Below are 20,026 nucleotides of genomic sequence, written 5' to 3'. Positions count from 1 at the left end.
CGTGTTCCTGACCTTAACGGAAAAGCTTTCAGTTTTTCTCCATTGAGAATGATATTTGCGGTGGGTTTTTCATAGATGGCTTTGATAATATTGAGGTATGTGCCCTCTATCCCTACACTTTGAAGAGTTTTGATCAGGAAGGGATGCTGTACTTTGTCAAATGCTTTTTCAGCATCTATTGAGAGTATCATATGGTTCTTGTTCTTTCTTTTATTAACGTGTTCTATCACATTGATTGATTTGCGGATGTTGAACCAACCCTGCAGCCCTGGAATAAATCCCACTTGATCGTGGTGAATAATCCTTTTAATGTACTGTTGAATCCTATTGGCTAGTATTTTGGCGAGAATTTTTGCGTCTGTGTTCATCAAGGATATTGGTCTGTAGTTCTCTTTTTTGGTGGGATCCTTGTCTGGTTTTGGGATCAAGGTGATGCTGGCCTCATAAAATGAGTTTGGAAGTTTTCCTTCCATTTCTATTTTTTGGAACAGTTTCAGGAGAATAGGAATGAGTTCTTCTTTAAATGTTTGGTAGAATTCCCCTGGGAAGCCGTCTGGCCCTGGGCTTTTGTTTGTTTGGAGATTTTTGATGACTGTTTCAATCTCCTTACTGGTTATGGGCCTGTTCAGGTTTTCTATTTCTTCCTGGTTCAGTTGTGGTAGTTTCTATGTCTCTAGGAATGCATCCATTTCTTCCAGATTGTCCAATTTGTTGGCGTAGAGTTGCTCATAGTATGTTCTTATAATTGTCTGTATTTCTTTGGTGTTAGTTGTGATCTCTCCTCTTTCATTCATGATTTTATTGATTTGGGTCCTTTCTCTTTTCTTTTTGATGAGTCTGGCCAGGGGTTTATCAATCTTATTGATTCTTTCAAAGAACCAGCTCCTAGTTTCATTGATTTTTTTCTATTGTTTTTTTGGTTTCTATTTCATTGATTTCTGCTCTGATCTTTATGATTTCTCTTCTCCTGCTGGGTTTAGGGTTTCTTTCTTGTTCTTTCTCCAGCTCCTTTACGCGTAGGGTTAGGTTGTGTACTTGGGACCTTTCTTGTTTCTTGAGAAAGGCTTGTACCGCTATATATTTTCCTCTCAGGACTGCCTTTGCTGTGTCCCACAGATTTTGAACTGTTGTGTTTTCATTATCATTTGTTTCCATGAATTTTTTCAATTCTTCTTTAATTTCCTGGTTAACCCATTCATTCTTTAGAAGGATGCTGTTTAGTCTCCATGTATTTGGGTTCTTTCCAGCTTTCCTCTTGTGATTGAGTTCTAGCTTCAGAGCGTTGTGGTCTGAAAATATGCAGGGAATAATCCTAATCTTTTGATACCAGTTGAGACCTGATTTGTGACCCAGGATGTGATCTATTCTGGAGAAGGTTCCATGTGCACTAGAGAAGAATGTGTATTCTGTTGCTTTGGGATGAAATGTTCTGAATATATCTGTGATGTCCATCTGGTCCAGTGTGTCATTTAAGGCCTTTATTTCCTTGTTGATCTTTTGCTTGGATGATCTGTCCATTTCAGTGAGGGGAGTGTTAAAGTCCCCTACTATTATTGTATTATTATTGATGTGTTTCTTTGATTTTCTTATTAATTGGTTGATATAGTTGGCTGCTCCCACGTTAGGGGCATAGATAGTTAAAATTGTTAGATCTTCTTGTTGGACAGACCCTTTGAGTAGGATATAGTGTCCTTCCTCATCTCTTATTATAGTCTTTGGCTTAAAATCTAATTGATCTGATATAAGGATTGCCACCCCAGCTTTCTTCTGATGCCCATTAGCATGGTAAATTGTTTTCCACCCCCTCACTTTAAATCTGGAGGTGTCTTCGCGTCTAAAATGAGTTTCTTGTAGGCAACATACTGATGGGTTTTGTTTTTTTATCCATTCTGATACCCTGTGTCTTTTGATTGGGGCATTTAGCCCATTAACATTCAGGGTAACTATTGAGAGATATGAATTTAGTGCCATTATTAGCCTGTAAGGTGACTGTTACTGTATATTGTCTCTGTACCTTTCTGATCTACTACTTTTAGGCTCTCTCTTTGCTTAGAGGACCCCTTTCAATATTTCCTGTAGAGCTGGTTTGGTGTTTGCAAATTCTTTCAGTTTTTGTTTGTCCTGGAAGCTTTTGATCTCTCCTTCTATTTTCAATGATAGCCTAGCTGGATAGAGTATTCTTGGCTGCATGTTTTTCTCGTTTAGTGCTCTGAATATATCATGCCAGCTCTTTCTGGCCTGCCAGGTCTCTGTGGATAAGTCTGCCGCCAATCTAATATTTTTACCATTGTATGTTACAGACTTCTTTTCTCGGGCTGCTTTCAGGATTTTCTCTTTGTCACTAAGACTTGTCAATTTTACTATTAGGTGACGGGGTGTGGACCTATTCTTGTTGACTTTGAGGGGGGTTCTCTGCATCTCCTGGATTTTAATGCTTGTTCCCTTTGCCATATTAGGGAAATTCTCTCCAATGATTCTCTCCAATAGACCTTCTGCTCCCCTCTCTGTTTCTTCTTCTTCTGAAATCCCAATTATTCTAATGTTGTTTCGTCTTATGGTGTCACTTATCTCTCGAATTCTTCCCTCATGGTCCAGTAGCTGTTTGTCCCTCTTTTGCTCGGCTTCTTTATTCTCTGTCATGTGGTCTTCTATATCACTAATTCTTTCTTCTGCCTCATTTATCCTAGCAGTGAGAGCCTCCATTTTTGATTGCACCTCATTAATAGCTTTTTTGATTTCAACTTGGTTAGATTTTAGTTCTTTAATTTCTCCAGAAAGGGCTTTAATATCTCCAGAGAGGGTTTCTCTAATATCTTCCATGCCTTTTTCGAGCCTGGCTAGAATGTTCAGAATCGTCATTCTGAACTCTTGATCTGACATATTACCAATGTCTGTGTTGATTAGGTCTCTAGCCTTCGGTACTGTGTCTTGTTCTTTTGTTTGTGGTGATTTTTTCCGCCTTGTCATTTTGTCCAGATAAGAGGGTATGAAGGAGCAAATAAACTACTAAAAGGGTGGCAAAGACCCCGGAAAAATGCGCTGTAACCAAATCAGAAGAGACCCCAAATTGTGGGGGGGAGAAAGGGGATAAAAACAGGTTCTGAAAAAAAAAATTTTTTTTTTAAATAAAACAAATAAAAAAATATAAAAAAGAAAGAAAAAATATATATATTTAGATGAACTAGTCAAAAAGCGTTAAAAAAGAAAAGGGTAAAAGTTTTAAAAAATTTAGCAGAAGAAGAAAAAAGAAAAAAAATTGAAAAAAGAAAAAAAAATTGAAAAAAGAAAAAAAAATTGAAGTAGCCGCAAGACTAAAGAATCATGGGGAGAAAGCCATGAGTTCCGTGCTTTGCTTTCTCCTCCTCTGGAATTGCTCTGCTGTCTTAGGAATTGAATCTGCTTTCTCCTTGATAGATGAACTTCGCCCTGGCTGGATATTTTGTTGATCTTCTGGGGGAGGGGCCTGTTGTAGTGACTCTCAAGTGTCTTTGCCCGAGGCGGGATTGCACCGCCCTTACCGGCGGCCGGACTAAGTAATCGGCTCGGGTTCGCTTTTGGGAGCTTCTGTTCCCTGAACGCTTTCCGTAGAGTTCTGGAGGACGGGAATGAAAATGGCGGCCTCCCAGTCTCCGGCCCGGAGGAGCCGAGAGCCTGGGGCCTCACTCCTCAGTGCGCCCCCAGAGGACAGCACCCAATCACTCCCGTATCCCCAGCCTCTAGCCGCGCTCCGAGCTCACCCAGCCCGCGACCAGTTCAAGGTAACCCCGAGCTGAGAGTTCAGTCCTCGGCTCTGTCTCTGCAGCCGGCTTCTCCGTTCTAATACCTGCGAGCTCTCCGACACTCCGACACCCCCGATCCTTCTGTGACCCTGCGGGGCCTGGGGCCCCGCTGGCCCCGCGTGGGCTTCACCCCGGTTTAGCCTCTGGAGCAATGTCCCTCAGTGGAACAGACTTTTAAAAGTCCTGATTTTGTGCTCCGTTGCTCCGCCGCTTGCTGGGAGCCGGCCCCTCCCCCCGCGGTCTATCTTCCCGTCGTTTTAGATTCACTTCTCCGCCAGTCCTACCTTTTAGAAAGTGGTTGATTTTCTGTTTCTAGAGTTGCTGTTCTTCTTCTCTTCGCTCTCCCGTTGGATTTGTAGGTGTTTGCAATGTTTAGATAAGCTATCGAGCTGATCTCCTGTTACCTGATGTAGTCTCAGGCTGCTACTTCTCCGCCATCTTAACTCCGCCTATCCAAAGGTGTTTATCTTTGACAAAGATATCAGGTACTACATCTTTTTTTAAAAAAATTGAAGTATAATCGACACACAATGTTACATAGTTTCAGTTGTACAACATAGTGATTCAGCAACTCTGTGCATTGTAGTGTGCTCACCACATGTGTAGCTACCATCCGTCACCATACGACACTATGAAAATCCCATTTGCTCTACTCCCTGTGCTGTCCCTTTCATCCCCGTGACTTCTTCATTCTATAAGGAGAAGCCTGTACCTCCCTCTCTTTTTAATTCTCAATTTTTGCATTCTACTCTGAGGAACCTTTACTGTGGAGTCTTACCTTAAGTATCATTTAATAAGTCTATTAAAATGTGGATTCTTGGGGCGCCTGGGTGGCTCAGTGGTTTAAGCCACTGCCTTCGGCTCAGGGTTCTGGGATCGAGTCCCGCATCGGGCTCTCTGCTCAGCATGGAGCCTGCTTCCCTCTCACTCTCTCTGCCTGCCTCTCTGACTACTTGTGATCTCTCTCTGTCAAATAAATAAAATCTTTAAAAAAAATGTGGATTCTTGGGGAATCAGTCCCCACATTTTGGTTCAGCTGTGCTAATGTATGATGGACCAGGAGCCTTGACTTCTAGACCCACTTTCAGAAATATGCTCTGAATGAGATCAAGGAGAGGTAGGGGGAAATGTGAGTGTTCCATAAAATTTTCTGCTTTTGTATGTACTGCATTTTCCTAGGAATAAGGTCCACAGCTTTCATAAAATCATCTACATGCCCTGCCCAGGGGGTAAGAACTATTATTTTACTTTAACCATAATTTTGTTGTTGTTGTTTAATGTCACTATTTTATATTATTTAAAAAGGAACTTCGACAGTAAACAAAGAATGATGGGTTATAGGAATAATTTTACTGTGATCTTGCTAATCTCTGGTAGCAAAATTGCTTACAGAATTTTAGGGTGGGCTTTGGATTAGTGAATATTTTGTCCCAAGTCTGAAGGATTGTAGAGCATGCGTGAACAGGCCAGAGTTATTCCATCACAAAAATCTGGCTACTTGTGTTATTGCTGGAAGAACTACGTTCTTTATGAGTATTTTGCCATTGGCAAATGCACAGGCAACAGTGTTGGGAGACCACATGGGCATGGAGGTATGTTGTTACCTGTACTTCTAGGAAATGTTCCTCTAGTAATTTTGGTGCCTTTGGTACCTTTTTTGCTGTATATTTTATACATGAAGGTACTTTTAAAACTTATTGAGGTATAAAATTTTATGATTAGATAACTAGGATTTAAAAGAGGGACATCAAAGTTGAATGTTAAAGGAATCTTGTGTCTACAATATAAAGAAATGTAAATGTGAAATATTATGTAGTATACGCATTCTTTTCTTAGTATTTCTAGGTACAACTTTTTAAGAAGGAAGGAGATGCTTGTAGGTATTCTCCCTAGATTAAAGATTAGAAGAGACTTGGTTAGATAAAATGCTTTTCACCTCTACAGATAAGTTTATTTTTTTGGTCATGGTAGGAAAGTAAGAAAATAAAGAGGCATGAACACACACACCCTCACACACAAACAAAAAAATACACTTTTCTATAGCAGGAACATTTTTAGCTGCTACATGGGCCCTCAGAATAAAGACGGCATTCCCGAGTCTCCTTGCAGCTGGGTGTAACTGTTTGCCTAAGTTTGTGCCACTAAGAAGGGAGGAGAACTGATATATGTAACTTCTGGGTGATATCTTCAAGAAACATGGCCTAGACTCCTTTAATCCTTTTCCCCCAGCTGGAAATAGGCAATTGTGGGAGTGATCCTTAGACACAGAGATGGAAGCCATGTGCCAAGGATGGCACAGCATCCCACTAGCCTGTGCCCTTGGACCATCTCATGGAACACAGCCTGCCCACTTGCCCTAAACTATTACCTGAGGGAGAAATGAAATTCCTGTTTGAGCTGCTCTGTTTTGGTGCCTCCTTGATATAATAGCTTAAACTATGGCTTTGCTAATGACAGAAGGGAACAGAGGTACACATTTTCTCCTCTTTATCCTCTTGCACAGAGCAAGAGTGTGTTGTGCACCGTTGTGAACCATGTTGGAGAAGGGTGGTGCCCTAGGGATGGCAGAAGGAAGAAGCAGCCTGGGTTCTAGAATAATTCTGGGAAGCAGAATAACCATGTTATTATGGATTCTCTGCATCTCTATATTAATGAATGAGAGAGAAATAAACTTCTATTCCATTTAAGCCATGCTTACTTGAGGTGTCTGTTTCATACAACTAAAGCGGTATCCAGTTAACTAATCAATAAAACTGTAATCCTGTATCTTAAAGATAAACCATGGGTGTATACTTCCTTGATGAATTATTCTATTAGTTTATATATAGATGGAATTATTAGCTACGAACATGGGACTTAGAGACAACCAGGATTTGAATCTGAGCTCCGCTGTTTCCTAATGAGGTGGTCTTGGGAAAGTTTTTAAAATCTCTGAGTTTCAGTGTTATCACCTGTAAAATGGGTATAATAACCTCTACTTCACAGATGTGTTATTAGGATTAAATAATCATATATACAAAAACCACACATACATTTTTATATTTATATTATATTTATTTATATTAACAGTACCTAAATTATAGTCTCAACCTAATATTTTCATTCATTTATATATTCAGAAAATTTATTATAATTATTTTATAAAAGTGATGTCATACTATGCATACTTTTTGTACCTTGCTTTTTCACATAATGTATTATGAACTTCCCAATTAATAAATATGATAATTTAATAGAGTTGTTAAAGACTGCATAGTATTCAATTGTGTGAATATGCTATAATTTATTTAGCCATTCTCTTTTGTTGGACATTTAGTTATTTCCAATTTTTGGCTATTACAGATGATGTTGCATTGTCTATCCTCATTCATTCAGTAAATGTTTATTAAACACCTACTGTGTGCCAAGTAATGCTCACATAAGTGACCAAAAGAGACAAAGGTCATTACCTTTCAGGGAATTTGAATCCTAGCAGGGGGAGAGAGCAACAAACAGTAAACATAATAAGTAAGAAAAATATTGTGTTAGAAAATAGTAACTGCTCTGGTAAAGACAAAATATATATACTAAGCAGGATATGAGGGTCATGAGTGCTGGTGGGGAGGTATAGGGTTGCATTTTTATGTAGAATGATGCTGCTAGGCCTCCTTGGGAAGGTAAAATGTGAGTAAAAGTTGGAAGGAGCTGATGGAAGAAAGCCCGTGGATTCTTGAAGGAAAGGCATTTGAGGCCAAGGGAACAACCCGTGTGGAGGCCCGGTGATAGCAGCGCTGGGCCTGATTGAGGAGCAGGGAAGAGGTCAGTGTGGCCTGAGGGGCAGGAACAAGCGTGAGAGGGGGAGCTGAGGTCAGAGGGTATGGAGGGCAGATGAGGCGTGGACATGGCTACCCTCATAGGTTCCTAGTAATGCTTTTGGCCTATTTATTTATTTTTTCAGTAGCTACCTCTTTGTACGCTTTTTTTTTTCTTTGTACCCTTCTTATTTATGGCCTTTGGATACATTTTTACACATGGAAATTCAAAGATATGCAAAAATTTGAGGCCTTGATTAAGTAAAAAATTTCAAGGGAAAATATTGGACATTTTTGGCTTTCTAGTGAAATCTTTGCCCACATACTTAATTATTTCTTTTGGATAAATTGTTAGACATGGAAATGCTGGCTGAAAGATATGCAAAATGTTGTGCCTTTGAGTGAGTACAAGTTTTAAGAGAATAAATTATATGTTTCTCATAGACAAAGCCATGTCCTATAACTTTCTTTCCTTTTTTTTTTTTAAAAAGACTTTATTTGTTTGTTTTTTTAAGATTTTATTTATTTATTTGACACAGAGAGATCACAAGTAGGTAGAGCAGCAGGCAGAAAGAGGGGGAAACAATGCTCCCTGCTGAGCAGAGAGACCTGAGCCGAGGAGACCATCTTATAATTTTCTTAACTCTTCCTCGAATCTTCCAGCTCATCTCACACAGTGAACTCCCTGGTTAAAGGTGGTTGAAGGGTTGAGCATCACTCTATGTTCATGCCCTTTGGAGTGGAGAATGAATATTTTCCTTTTCAGGAACTGTGAGTAATTTCCTGACCAAGAGGTCCCTGCTTTCCTTAGGCTTACGTTACTGGGAAGAAGTAGGCAATGAACAATAAGAAAGGTAGTTTCAGGTGACTTCAGATAAATTTGAAGAAAACAGGACCACGTAATAGAGTGGCCTCATTCTAAAGCTGTGACCATGTGAAGAGAGATGATGAGAGAGTTTTAGCTTCACTGAGTATGTGCATTCTTCCCATCGTCTGGGTGTGGAGGGAAGCTGGAACTCTGTCCTTGTCTTTTGTTTTGGCTTCATCCTGTAGTGGCACAGCACAGAACTGGGTTAGCAGTGGTGGTCCTTGATCAAACTCAGCCTCGGAATCAAGGGGATACAAGATGTGGAAACCACGCAAATGTCCATTCACTGGTGAATGGAAAAAACAGAATGGTATCTCTCCAGACAGTAGATACAAAGGAGCGAAGTACTGATATATGCTACCACGGGTGAAGCTCAAAGATATGATGCTAGGTGAAGAAGTAAGGCTCAAAGACCACATATTGTATGATTACATTTATATGGAAGGTCTAGAAAAGGCAGATCTGTAGCTATAAAAAGTAGATCAGTAGTGTGGTTTGCCTGCAGTTAGATGTGGGAGCAGGGAGTGACTACAGATGAGCCCCAGAGACCTTTTTGGGGTGATGGAAGTGACCTAAAGATTTAATTGTGGTGATGGTCGCACAACTCTGTGTTGACTAAAAATCATTGCATTGTACATTTAAAATAAGTGAATTTTGTAAGTTATATCTCAGTAATGGAGAAGTAGAGCTACTCTTCATGGATACTTAGATGTTTATTGTAAGTTCTTCACTAGGTGAGTGTATGGCCTTGTGACTCTGGATTTGGCTCAAGAATGAGGAGAGACCTGCTTGTCCTAATATTTCCAACTAAGAAAATAATGTGTGAGTGTGCATAGACTTGGAAGTTTCAAGTAGGTAAAGATTGTGATAGAAAAAGAAAGGAACTTCTTGGATGTAACAAGATCCTACCTTGTGTAGACAGTGTCAGCAGCAGCGGTCACCCTGTTAAGGATTCTGGGAGCTAAGGAAAGCTCTGTTCAAATGTGCCGTATCTGCTGCTACCGCGGGCCACCTCACTTCCGTGGCTGAATCCACTGGGAAGGTGAGCTTATCTTGTGGGGTGACACGTGTAGCCTCTTGCACCAAAGTGTAATCCATTTCACAGGTCGCAAGCATGCTGTATTATCTACTTCCATCTTCACAGAGGTTGTTAAAAAAAAAAAAGTTACTTAGGGTGTGCCAAATTAGAAGAATCGTACAGATTACAGTGGGAAGATAAAGTGAATATTCTGAGCTATCTACAGGGAGGAAATATAACCACTTGGAGATAAAGTCTTCATTTCTGTCTCAGAGACGGAAAAAAAACTCACAAAGGGAGTTCTTTCTTAAATCCTTTGCTCAGGATCCCTTTCGTTCTTACCTGGATTACTACCTCAACTTTCTATTGCTCACTCCAGAGTCTGGTCTACAGTGCTCCATTCTACCCATTTCCTCTCCTTAGAGCATAGCTCTAATTGTGACTCTCCAGGGTCTAAATAAACTACAGAGTTTGTGTCAGGCCCTCCAAATATCAGCCCTTCCATGTGTCACAGAACAGGTGCTCCCATCTTCCTGGAATACTTTGTGACTCTTTCTCAGAGGCTTTGCTTTCCCATCTTGGGGGCTTTGTTCATGCCATTGTCCCTCTATGGGCTAACCTCAGCAGTGCTTGCCTGTTGACATTTGTTGCGGTCTCTCAGAGCCCAACTCAGGTGCTCCATGCCTATGTGAAGCCTCTTGTGACTCTCCCAAACCTGTTGTGATTTTGCCAGTCTCTTACTTGGGACTCCCTTCCATTGTCTGCCATGGTTGTATTCTCTTCTGGGGGTTGGCATACCTGGGTTAACTTCTCAGTGTGTAAATTCTGTCAGGGCAGGGACTGGGGCTCCCCATCTTTGTCACCTTGCATATAGTTGATGCCTGGAGTATAATTTTCCAGATTGAATGGATTGCATAACTCAACTGCCACTCAGATTTTCTTCCCGTAAGTCAACTTTCAACCACTTTACACTCTCTTCACATTTTTCTCTCTCTGAGTACCTAAAACTGGATGTTGCAACAATTTTAACTTACTGCTGTTGTGCCCCTCATCTTGGGCTTTGACACACGTTTTTTTTTGTTTTTTTTTTTTTTCTGGGCCAGGGTTGCGCATTTGTGTCTTGGCAGCTTGAGAGCTATGACTGTGAATAATGAGTCAATTATCATCCAGCCTCGGGGAAAGCACAATTATTCCTGACTGGCCAGGCTGAGGTAATCCTCTCCTCCCTGTGCCCTTTCAAATGAAGAACATAAAACAGTTGGAATTCAGAACACTGCAAAGGGAATTTAGACGAAACATTTGTCTGCTGAATTTAGCTTCTTTGGATTTATTCTGATTTATGATTGATTGGTTTTTAAATTGCTTATTTAATCCTAACGACTATCGCTCCAGGAGAGGCCGGATACCAAGGAGCATGTGATCAAGAAGCAGTGAAGTAGTTGGGCTGGACAAATCAAGAGCAAATATTATTGTCCAGAGAAACATTGCTCTAGGCTAGGAATATAATGTGAAAATCACCCCCTGACTTTCAAAGTACCCAACCTTGTTATAAACATGATTGCTTAGCCTCTATTCTCTTTGCAGAAGGCTTTTTGCAAATATCCAGTGTTACAAATCCCCAAGAATTTTTCTTTCCTTCTAGCCACATGGTCAATATCTCTTCACGACTGAGAACATGCTCTTGATTTATATTGCCACGGACCCTGGTGCAGAAGTAAAGACACTCAGAGTTGTTGTCAGGATTTGGTCATGAATTCGAATGCTGGTTGTGTTGATCTGTGAAAACTCTCCTGACAGTGCAGTGATGTTTCTCCACACATGGGGGTCTAGTCTAATCTGACTTTTGCATGGATGGATTTGAATTTTTAAAACTTCTTCGGGGCACCTGGGTGGCTCAGTGGGTTAAGCCGCTGCCTTCGGCTCAGGTCATGATCTCAGGGTCCTGGGATCGAGTCCCGCATCGGGCTCTCTGCTCAGCAGCGAGCCTTCTTCCTCTCTCTCTCTGCCTGCCTCTCTGTCTACTTGTGATCTCTCTCTGTCAAATAAATAAATAAAAATCTAAGAAAAAAAAAACAAAAAAAAAACCTTCTTCTTCTTCTTTTTTTTCTTTTCTTTTTTTTTTTTTTTTCAAAATGGAGTTCTCTGAAAGCGGTCACGTTCATCCAGAAGATATACAATCTATGTGATCGGTGTTTAATTTATTGAGGCATCTGGGTTTCGACCTTTTCAAGGAGTGAAATCTTTTTCCTTGGCCTGAAATTAGACACAGTGGGTCTAGTTGGTGGCCTTGTAAGGGAGATCTGTTGGAAACTTGTCTGTTTGGTATCAAAAGAAAATTGAAATTCCATTGTTTCAGAATAATGCAAACTTTAGGAGAGGAAAAAACAAAACAAAATAACAAAAAGCCTTTGTTTCATCTGTATTGAAGTTTTGACTCAGAAATACCCAAAGAAACTCTCCTTCAGGTCTCAGTAACCTACTTGTGCTCTGAAATATTGCTGCTAGATTTCTAAAGTGTATTATGTCTGACACTTATTTCAAAGCAAGGAACATTAGGGATAAGATGAAAGGGGGAAAAGGGCTCAGTGGACCACAGAAACAGAAGGAGATGAGACGGACACTTGGGTGGCACGTTTGGATTGCCACCAGGATAACTCTGGGAGGCAGCAGCTGGCTCTCTGATCAGGCTTTAGGCCACTTTGGATTCTGGGTTGTGCCAACATCTGCCATTTTGACATTATCATATTGAAAAAAGAACTATTTTCCCTATTTTATTTTGTCAAGAGATTTATATTTTGTTGCTTTTTCAAAAAATGATAAAAGCCTTTATGAGAAGCACTTCTGGGTCTTTGGAGTGATCGAGTATATATTCTTGTGAAACGATTTTCAAGGTTTAGGAAGGAGGCCTCAACTATAGGTTCTGTCAGAGAAAGAACACATTCTTTTCTGAATCTTCTGGTATTTTTTAAATGAAAGCTTTATGTTTACGAAATAAAGTTTTAAAAGGATGAACCAAATATTTTGTTAGATCTGAGACCCCAACAATAGTCCAACATCGGCATCAGAACCTGGGACTTTGTGATACACTGCTTTTTATTTTGAAGGAGTTTCATCGGGTTATCTGTCAAATAACCTGCGTGTTTTATTGGAAATGGCAGAGGTGTACATTGAGTGATTATGGGAATAAATAGAGCTTGTCCTTACAGAGCATCTGTTCTTCCCAGACATCGCTGTGCTTTTCAGGTTCTTAAGTCAATAGACTATTGCGACAGTGTGCTGGGACATAGTGTTTCCTTAGTCAATACTAGATTGAGGTTGTGCCAGACATAAAGGATAAGCAGGGAGAAGGGAAACTTCCATCTCCTATGAGAACAGTGCCCTGAGGAAGAATGACAGGTAGTCACGGGAAGTCTTCTTGCCTCTGACTTTGATGGAGTTTGAGGAACTCCTCCTGTTTCTACCCTTATCTTCCTCCACCCTGCTACCATTGCTTATCTTGGCCCTAGGACTGATGTAGGACCCCTCTGTGGCTGTAAAAGAAGTCCAGGAGGAGAAGTCCCATGACCATCTGTACCTCACTTCTCTGGTCTTTTGTGGTACCTCAAGCATTCAGCCTGTGGATTTTGAAGAGCATTTTTTGTTGTCGATTACTCCAGCAGTATTCTTGGCAACCCTCCCACTATCTCACTCACTCTCCCCCTTCCTACCCCTCTGTCCCCCCCTGCACCTTGCCAAGACTAGTGCTTCAACATTAGAGTTTCTGCTGTACCAGTGGAAAGCATTAGAGCCACAGATGTTGGTGCCCGAGTCAGTAGGGAGAGCTGACCTGAACTTGTGTTATTTTTTAATTCTTTTTAAAGGGAAAGTGGTGCAGTTAGTATTTGCATTTTCCCTTACTGGCTTATAGACCAGGTTACCTTACCTCTGTGCTCCAACAGTATCTCTGTGTTCATGTCCTATAGATACCCCCACAAGTCTTAACTCTCTGGTGATGGGGTAGAAGGAAGCAATCAAAGGACTTTGGGGTTGCACCAGGCTGTGAACAGGAATCTCACTGACTCTGATGCCATGCAATTAACAGCTCAAGAGAAACAAACATGGCCACTGGGCTGGGTTAGGCTGTCTTGTAACCCCTTTAGTTAGATACCTTCCTACAAAGCTCACAGATCAGACAGTCCTTGTGACCCTGGAGCTTTTTCTTGGTGGAGTACCATAAGGAGATGGAACAGGGTTCTCCAGTCTGCCTGTTGCTTGATTTCTGCCACTTGACCTCTTTCGAATCTCTTTATCACTCTTCTGTTGATCACTACATAGATTCCTGCATTTGCTCTCGTCATTTGCAGCAAGCCACTTCTGGTTTTGGAATGTACTATGCACCCTTGGTTCTTCTTGTGCTATTGTAAACTTTTCTTTTTTGTCTCTTTTCCAGGATGTTTTCTTTGTCTTTTTTCTGCTTCATTCTTCTGTTTTCTAAGGACCCTTTGCCTTTATTTGCTATATTACTCCAGTTGGCATAACACTGTGGTTGGGAGTATGGACTCCGAGTCTAACTAAAGGCCTGACTTCAAATCCCCACTGTGCTATTTGCTAGCCATGTAACTTTTTTTTTAAAAGATTTTATTTATTTATTTATTTGACAGACAGAGATCACAAGTAGTCAGAGAGGCAGGCAGAGAGCCTGAGCAGAGAGCCTGATACGGGGCTCCGTCCCAGGACCGTGGGATCACAACCTGAGCCGAAGGCAGAAGCTTTAACCCACTGAGCCACCCAGGTGCCCCACTAGCCGTGTAACTTTGAGTAAGTTACTCGACCTCCCTGGAGGTCTTGGTTTCCTCATCTGTAAAATGGGGATACTAATGGTAACTACCATAGGGTTGTTGGGGCTTTAAATGAGATTTATGAGTGCTCATAAAAGAGTATCTGACACTCAATAAATGTTAACCCTAATTATTAATTCTAATATAGGAAGCAATTTTATGGCTTAAACAATTATCTCTGTAATTTTTAGCAGATTATTTACCTATTCCTGTGATATCTCTCCTACATTTGCAGCTGCTTCTGGGACATTTCCCTCACAATTTCTACTGGCACTTCAAATGAACATGATCAAAGCCTAATTCATTATCTCTCATCCAAATTTATCCCCCACATTTCTGTTAATGGCATCATGTTATCATAATTTTCTCAATCTCTTAATTTAGGATGAATCTTAGACTTTCTTTATCCTAAGATGATAATAATGAACATGCATAGATTTAGTACAGAAGTATTAATTGTTTATGGTTTTAAATAGTCAAGGATAGTCAAACATTGCTTTTTAGAAGTATATGGATGCACAGATAAAATATGAGAAAAACAACCATTGGAAAAAAATTGTTATGGCTTTTCTGTTTTGTAGAGTTATTTCTAATTTTAATTTTTTCTCTTAAAAACTTTCTAAAATCACCCATACATTGCTTCCATATAAGGAAAACCTCCCTTCAAATTTAGGGGAAAAAATGAGATAATTAATGCCTAAGAGTTTTTCAAATATCATACTTCATTGACCTTTTAACAATGGCTGAGAACAGTGCTGAGTATAATAGTAAGCACTTAGTATTTGTTGAAAAGTGAATGAAATAGTGTTATCTTTCTATGCATTTTTAGAAATAATTTTATAAAGTTCAGAGTGCTCAGTATCTCAAGCATTCTGCTTGTAGATTTTGAAGAGCATTTGTTGTTGTTCTTGTTTGGAAGAAAGACTCTCAGGAAATGCAAAATAAGCTAGACTGGGTGTGGTATATATTTTCTAATGTGTAACTTATCATTTCAGAGGATAATGTGACCAAAAGAGGAGCATTTGGAACTGATTCTTCAGAAAACACATTTCCTTCAGTGAAATTTGCTCATAAAAATGAACCAAATGATCATCATCTTAGAAATAAAGCCATCTTTCTTCATACTTCATCACAATGTTCAGAAGATGAACAGGTAATGTCATAGTGCAGTTTAGAAACAAGAAAAAGAACATTCTTTATGAATTAAAAAGAGAAAGAAACTGTAAAAAGATCAGAAACGTTGGACAGTTACTGGATCAGTAACTCAGATTCTTAATTCTGAAAGGACTGCCATTGGGAAACTTTATTAAGAATCATTATTATATTTCTTTTTCCTTTTTTTAAAGATTTATTTATTTATTTATTCGAGAGAGTGTGTAAGTGTGAGAGTTGGGGGAGGGGCAGAGGGAGAGAATCTCACACAGGCTCCCTACAAAGTGCAGAGCCCATGTGGAGCCCAGTCCCAGGACCCATGAGATCATGACCTGAGCTGAAACCAGGAGTTGGACACTTAACTGGTTGAGCCATCCAGGCATCCCAAAAGTCATCATTACATTTTATGATTTCAGCAGCTAGTGTTTATGAGGGTAACTTGGTTAGCCCCAAGTTTTTAAGTTCCTTTAAGGAACTGCCATCTAAAAATTCGTGTAATTATTTACATATTTTAGCTTGTCCTCTATTTGGGAAAAAATAATTCCTTTTTATAATTCTCTGTGTGAAATGGGAGTTTCTATTATCTGCTCTGGATTCATCTCTTAAAGTAAAATCTGTTATCTTATTTTTTCCAAGATTTAGTCATTAAATATTGGATGCTCTCTTCCTAATCTTTAAGACTTAATAGACAATATTTATATTCTCCTTAGCTATGGTTTTTTTAACTCTCAAGGAACCCTAGTAGAAGCTGTTGTACTTTTTACAACATTTGAGTTTCTACTTTCATTCTTTTTTTTTTTTTTGAGATTTTATTTATTTATTTGATAGAAGACACAGTGAGAGAGGGAACACAAACAGGGAGAGTGGGAGAGGGAGAAGCAGGCTTCCCACTGAGCAGGGAGCCAGATGTGGGGCTCCATCCCAGGACCCTGGGATCATGACCTGATCCCATGACTGATCCACCCAGGTGCCCCAGTTTCTACTTTCTAGCTCATCATGTCTTCCTGTGTTATCGTGGACAAAATTGTATGTGAGATGTGGTTTCATACGAGGGAACAAAAGTCTCTGTGTTAGAAAAGTGTTTATGTACGGCAGAGGCCTACAGTTCTTTAATTCCAGAACTTACATCCAATGAGATGATTATGGGACCAGAACTTTTTCTTTTTTTATAAGATTTTATTTATTTATTTGACAGAGAGAGAGAGAGCACAAGTAGGGGGAGCAGTAGAGGGAGAGGGAGAAGCAGGCTCTCAGCTGAGCAGGGAGCCTGATGCAGGGCCCGATCCCAGGACCCCAGGACCATGACCTGAGCTGAAGGCAGATGTTTAACCAACTGAGCCACCCAGGCGTCCTCAGAACTTTCTTTTCCCCTTAGAGGATTCACTTTATACTGGCTATCACTGGCAATTTGAATTGCATTTTCTATTGAGTCTTTAACCAGCGTGTGGAGAGGCAATGAATTATTCAATGATATTGTTTCCTAATAACTTGAAAATGTTGTATTAGCATTCTCTGGTTTGTCCTTGAGAGGTTCATTGGGGTGGGATGGGAGGTGCGGTAATGAGGTGGGGAGTGTTCCTATTTTACACATGAGAAAACTGAGGTTAAGTAATTTACTCTAGGTTATTCTGTGGCTGAGTCTAGAGGCACAAGTAGAAGTCAGACCTCTTGAAAACTATTCCCTGACCACTACTATGGTTTAGTGGATCTGGTCCATCATGCATAGCTAATTAACAAAAACCGGAAGGGGAGTTTTATTGCCTGAAGGGCTACACGATCAGCTCCTTTATTTTTGGTTGTTTCATTTTCTCATCAAGATGTCCTCACTGTTGTTGTTTTTTTTTTTTTTTTTTTTCAGATAGTGATAGATGAAGGCCAAAAAGTTGGCAGTTCCTTTCAAGGTGATCTGAATCGGGCTGGAAAGGTGAAGGTAAGGGATGATTCCGTTTTCTTCCATGGCAAAGAATACAAAAAATTGAAAACAAAACAAAAAATCCCAAAGGACCCATTTGCTGTCTCTCATACAAAATTGGAGAATTTAGCAGATTTTGTCTCTCTCTCTCATATATATATGTATATATATATGATTTTTAATTGGTGTTTAAATATCTTAAACTATGCTTGGTTGGCTGCGTTCCAGATCTTTCTTCCTCAAAGCTTAGCAAATGGAATAGGTTCTTTAGTACAGAAACATGACTCCAGTCACCCTGAACATACACCATCAAGAGAAATGACAATATAGCACTTTTGGCACTAAAACCATCATGGGGAAGATAAATTTTTGCTGTTACTTGGATGCCAAGAAAGAACTGCAGTTATGTACGTGCAAGCAATGGAAGCTACCATTTGTAATTATGTAAGAGCCATGATCTGGGGTGTAGAGCTAGGGGAAGAAAGACCTAGGCTATGTTTTGAATTCCACTTAGGAGCTCTAAATTTGTAATTTTATGGTATTTTGTTATGAACACGTTTTAGGTCATGAGCATAAAAAGCATTTCGACATTACGCCTTTACTCTGCTAGGTCTCCTTTGTGCCGGTGGTGAAATCCTTTTCTTATTTACACTCTTTGATACTCACCTGAGATGAATTAGTTCGTGTCTGAAATGTTACCATTTTGTTAATATGAAATGTCTCATTGTCAGCTTGCTGTGGAAAGCAGTATTCCACGTGGAATAGTCTTTCATTGAAATGCTGCTATTGTGGCTGTAAAGGTCATTTGCTCTGCTTTTTACCTTTGAAGTAATTTTCAGTTTTATTTGCTCGAGAGAGAGAGAACACTTGATTTTTGGCCCTACTCACCTCTTTTGTGATTTACCTGGGGCAGGATGATTTTTGTTTCGAATGAACCGTTCTCTTTTGCTTTCTTTAGTTTCTTCTCTCTGACTCTGTAGAGTGAAGAGCCCATTATGGTAATAGCCAGACCCACCACCATCATTTGCTTGAGAAGCAAAAGCAATAAAACGAAAACAAAAAGCAGAGACTGTTTTGGACTGTCTCGGCGGTGGTATATATCCTGGGAGAGAATCTGGGGACAAAGTCCCTTTTCAAAAACTCCTCAGACTGTTCTTTCCCTTTCAGTATAGAGATCTTACTATGGTGTCTACAAAATCCAGGCCAACTTCCAAATTTACTGCTTCTTTCAGATGTCTCTGGGAAAACACAGTGAACACAAAGACCTTTAGCTGGGACTCAAAAGTTAATGAGAAAAGTGGATTCAGTTGCTCACTTTGAATGCTGTGGAAGTGGATTCATTGATTCTTAATTGCACGTTTTCATTAGGTCTAATATACATAACAATGATGTTAATCCTTTTCTAGGTAGACAATTTCCTAGATTTAGAAGATTTGGATGTTGATGAAGAGACTCAGCCCCAAATGAGTAAGGGTATGCTTTCTGTTTCCTCTCTACACTGCTTGACCTCTTTCCAGAAACTATAAGGCTTTTAAATAGCTTTTTCTTTCTTTTTTTTCTTTTTGGCAAGCCCTACTTGCGCCTTCCCTGACTTAGGGAAAACTACAGTCCTGCGATTTCTTTTTCAGTAACAAAGATTTCAGCCGAAAGGTCAAAGCCTGATGAAGGTTGTGAAGTCTTTGGTCTAAAATGAAATAAAGGTGCCCCCCCCCCGCCCCATGTGCCTCCACATGGTTGAATTTTGGATAATTTTCTCAAGGAGCGCCATTTGAGTCATACTCTTATATCTTAGAAGCGCCATGTAAATTGAGTCATTTTTGAGTGATAACGTCATATAACAATTGATCATAAAAATAGCAGAATTCATCATAAAATAAAAAATAAAAAATAAAATCAAAATCTTGACTTTCCTAAGTATTTATTAAATAGATAAGCCAAACACTAAAGACTAACGACATGTTGCAAATGTTTCTTCGGGGCGTTTTTCCAGTTGAGCTGGGCTGGGAGAGGCTTAATGCCAGTCCAATGATGTTTATGCAGATGAGGCCTTTTTCCTTTCCTGCTTGACATTACTGTGTAAACACAGGTATCCTTTGTTGCTCAAAAGACCTTTGAAATATGTTCAAAATTAGAGTTGTTTATTTAGAAAATTCTCATTCCTAATTTAATATGCAAGAATATCTCAAAGTTGATATTGAATATTAGGGAAGGGGCTCTTTTCCTTGGGGGTTTGGTTGCTGGTGTTGAATTGTTGGTTATAGGCTTTAGGTAATCATAAACATGGGTGCTGGTGTTGATGACTGGGGAAGGTGATTTGTTTATAATCACACAGAAGTGACAGTGCTGGGTGGTGGTGGTTTGGGGATGGCTCTGGTGTCTCTGGTTGCCCGTGTTTGAGAGGCTTTCGAGATTGGAAGCAGTTAACATTTTTATTCGGCTTCCAAACATCACATTACTCCATTGACGGTATTGTTTCTTCTGCCCTCTATTAACCACTAGACTTTGCGTGGAATTTTTCCTTACTTAACTTGGTTCAAGTGAGATCAGAGATCTAAAGGAATCACAAGCTCCAGGGAGAGGTTCTCTTAACTCTAAAACCCCAGGCAGTTCTGAATTTCTCTATGTGAGCAGCGTGGGGGGTCCGATTGGATCAGAAGGGATAACTAAGGACTCATCAGGAAGCTGGGTT

General features: G+C 39.9%; 1 protein-coding gene across 7 annotated transcripts in view; it reads left to right on the top strand.

Annotated features, from left to right (window-relative positions):
- Positions 1-20,026, top strand: part of LOC123949959 (intraflagellar transport associated protein) — a 109,721-nt gene that overhangs the window by 31,615 nt on the left and 58,080 nt on the right. For 6 of the 7 annotated variants that reach the window (XR_006820103.1, XM_046017723.1, XM_046017725.1 and 3 more), the window contains 3 exons: positions 15,269-15,426; positions 17,284-17,355; positions 18,744-18,810. Coding sequence is in view for 6 of the 7 variants with exons in the window: in XM_046017723.1 (XP_045873679.1) it covers positions 15,269-15,426; positions 17,284-17,355; positions 18,744-18,810 (297 nt within the window). In the remaining variant the exon portion in view is untranslated. The remainder of the gene's footprint in view (positions 1-15,268; positions 15,427-17,283; positions 17,356-18,743; positions 18,811-20,026) is intronic. The other variant, XM_046017727.1, reaches the window with a different exon arrangement.

The sequence above is a fragment of the Meles meles genome, chromosome 8, assembly GCF_922984935.1.
Source record: "Meles meles chromosome 8, mMelMel3.1 paternal haplotype, whole genome shotgun sequence".
Lineage (NCBI taxonomy): Eukaryota > Metazoa > Chordata > Mammalia > Carnivora > Mustelidae > Meles > Meles meles.
The sequence above is the reverse complement of the archived record's forward strand: the minus strand, read 5'-3'. Positions and strand labels throughout refer to the sequence as shown.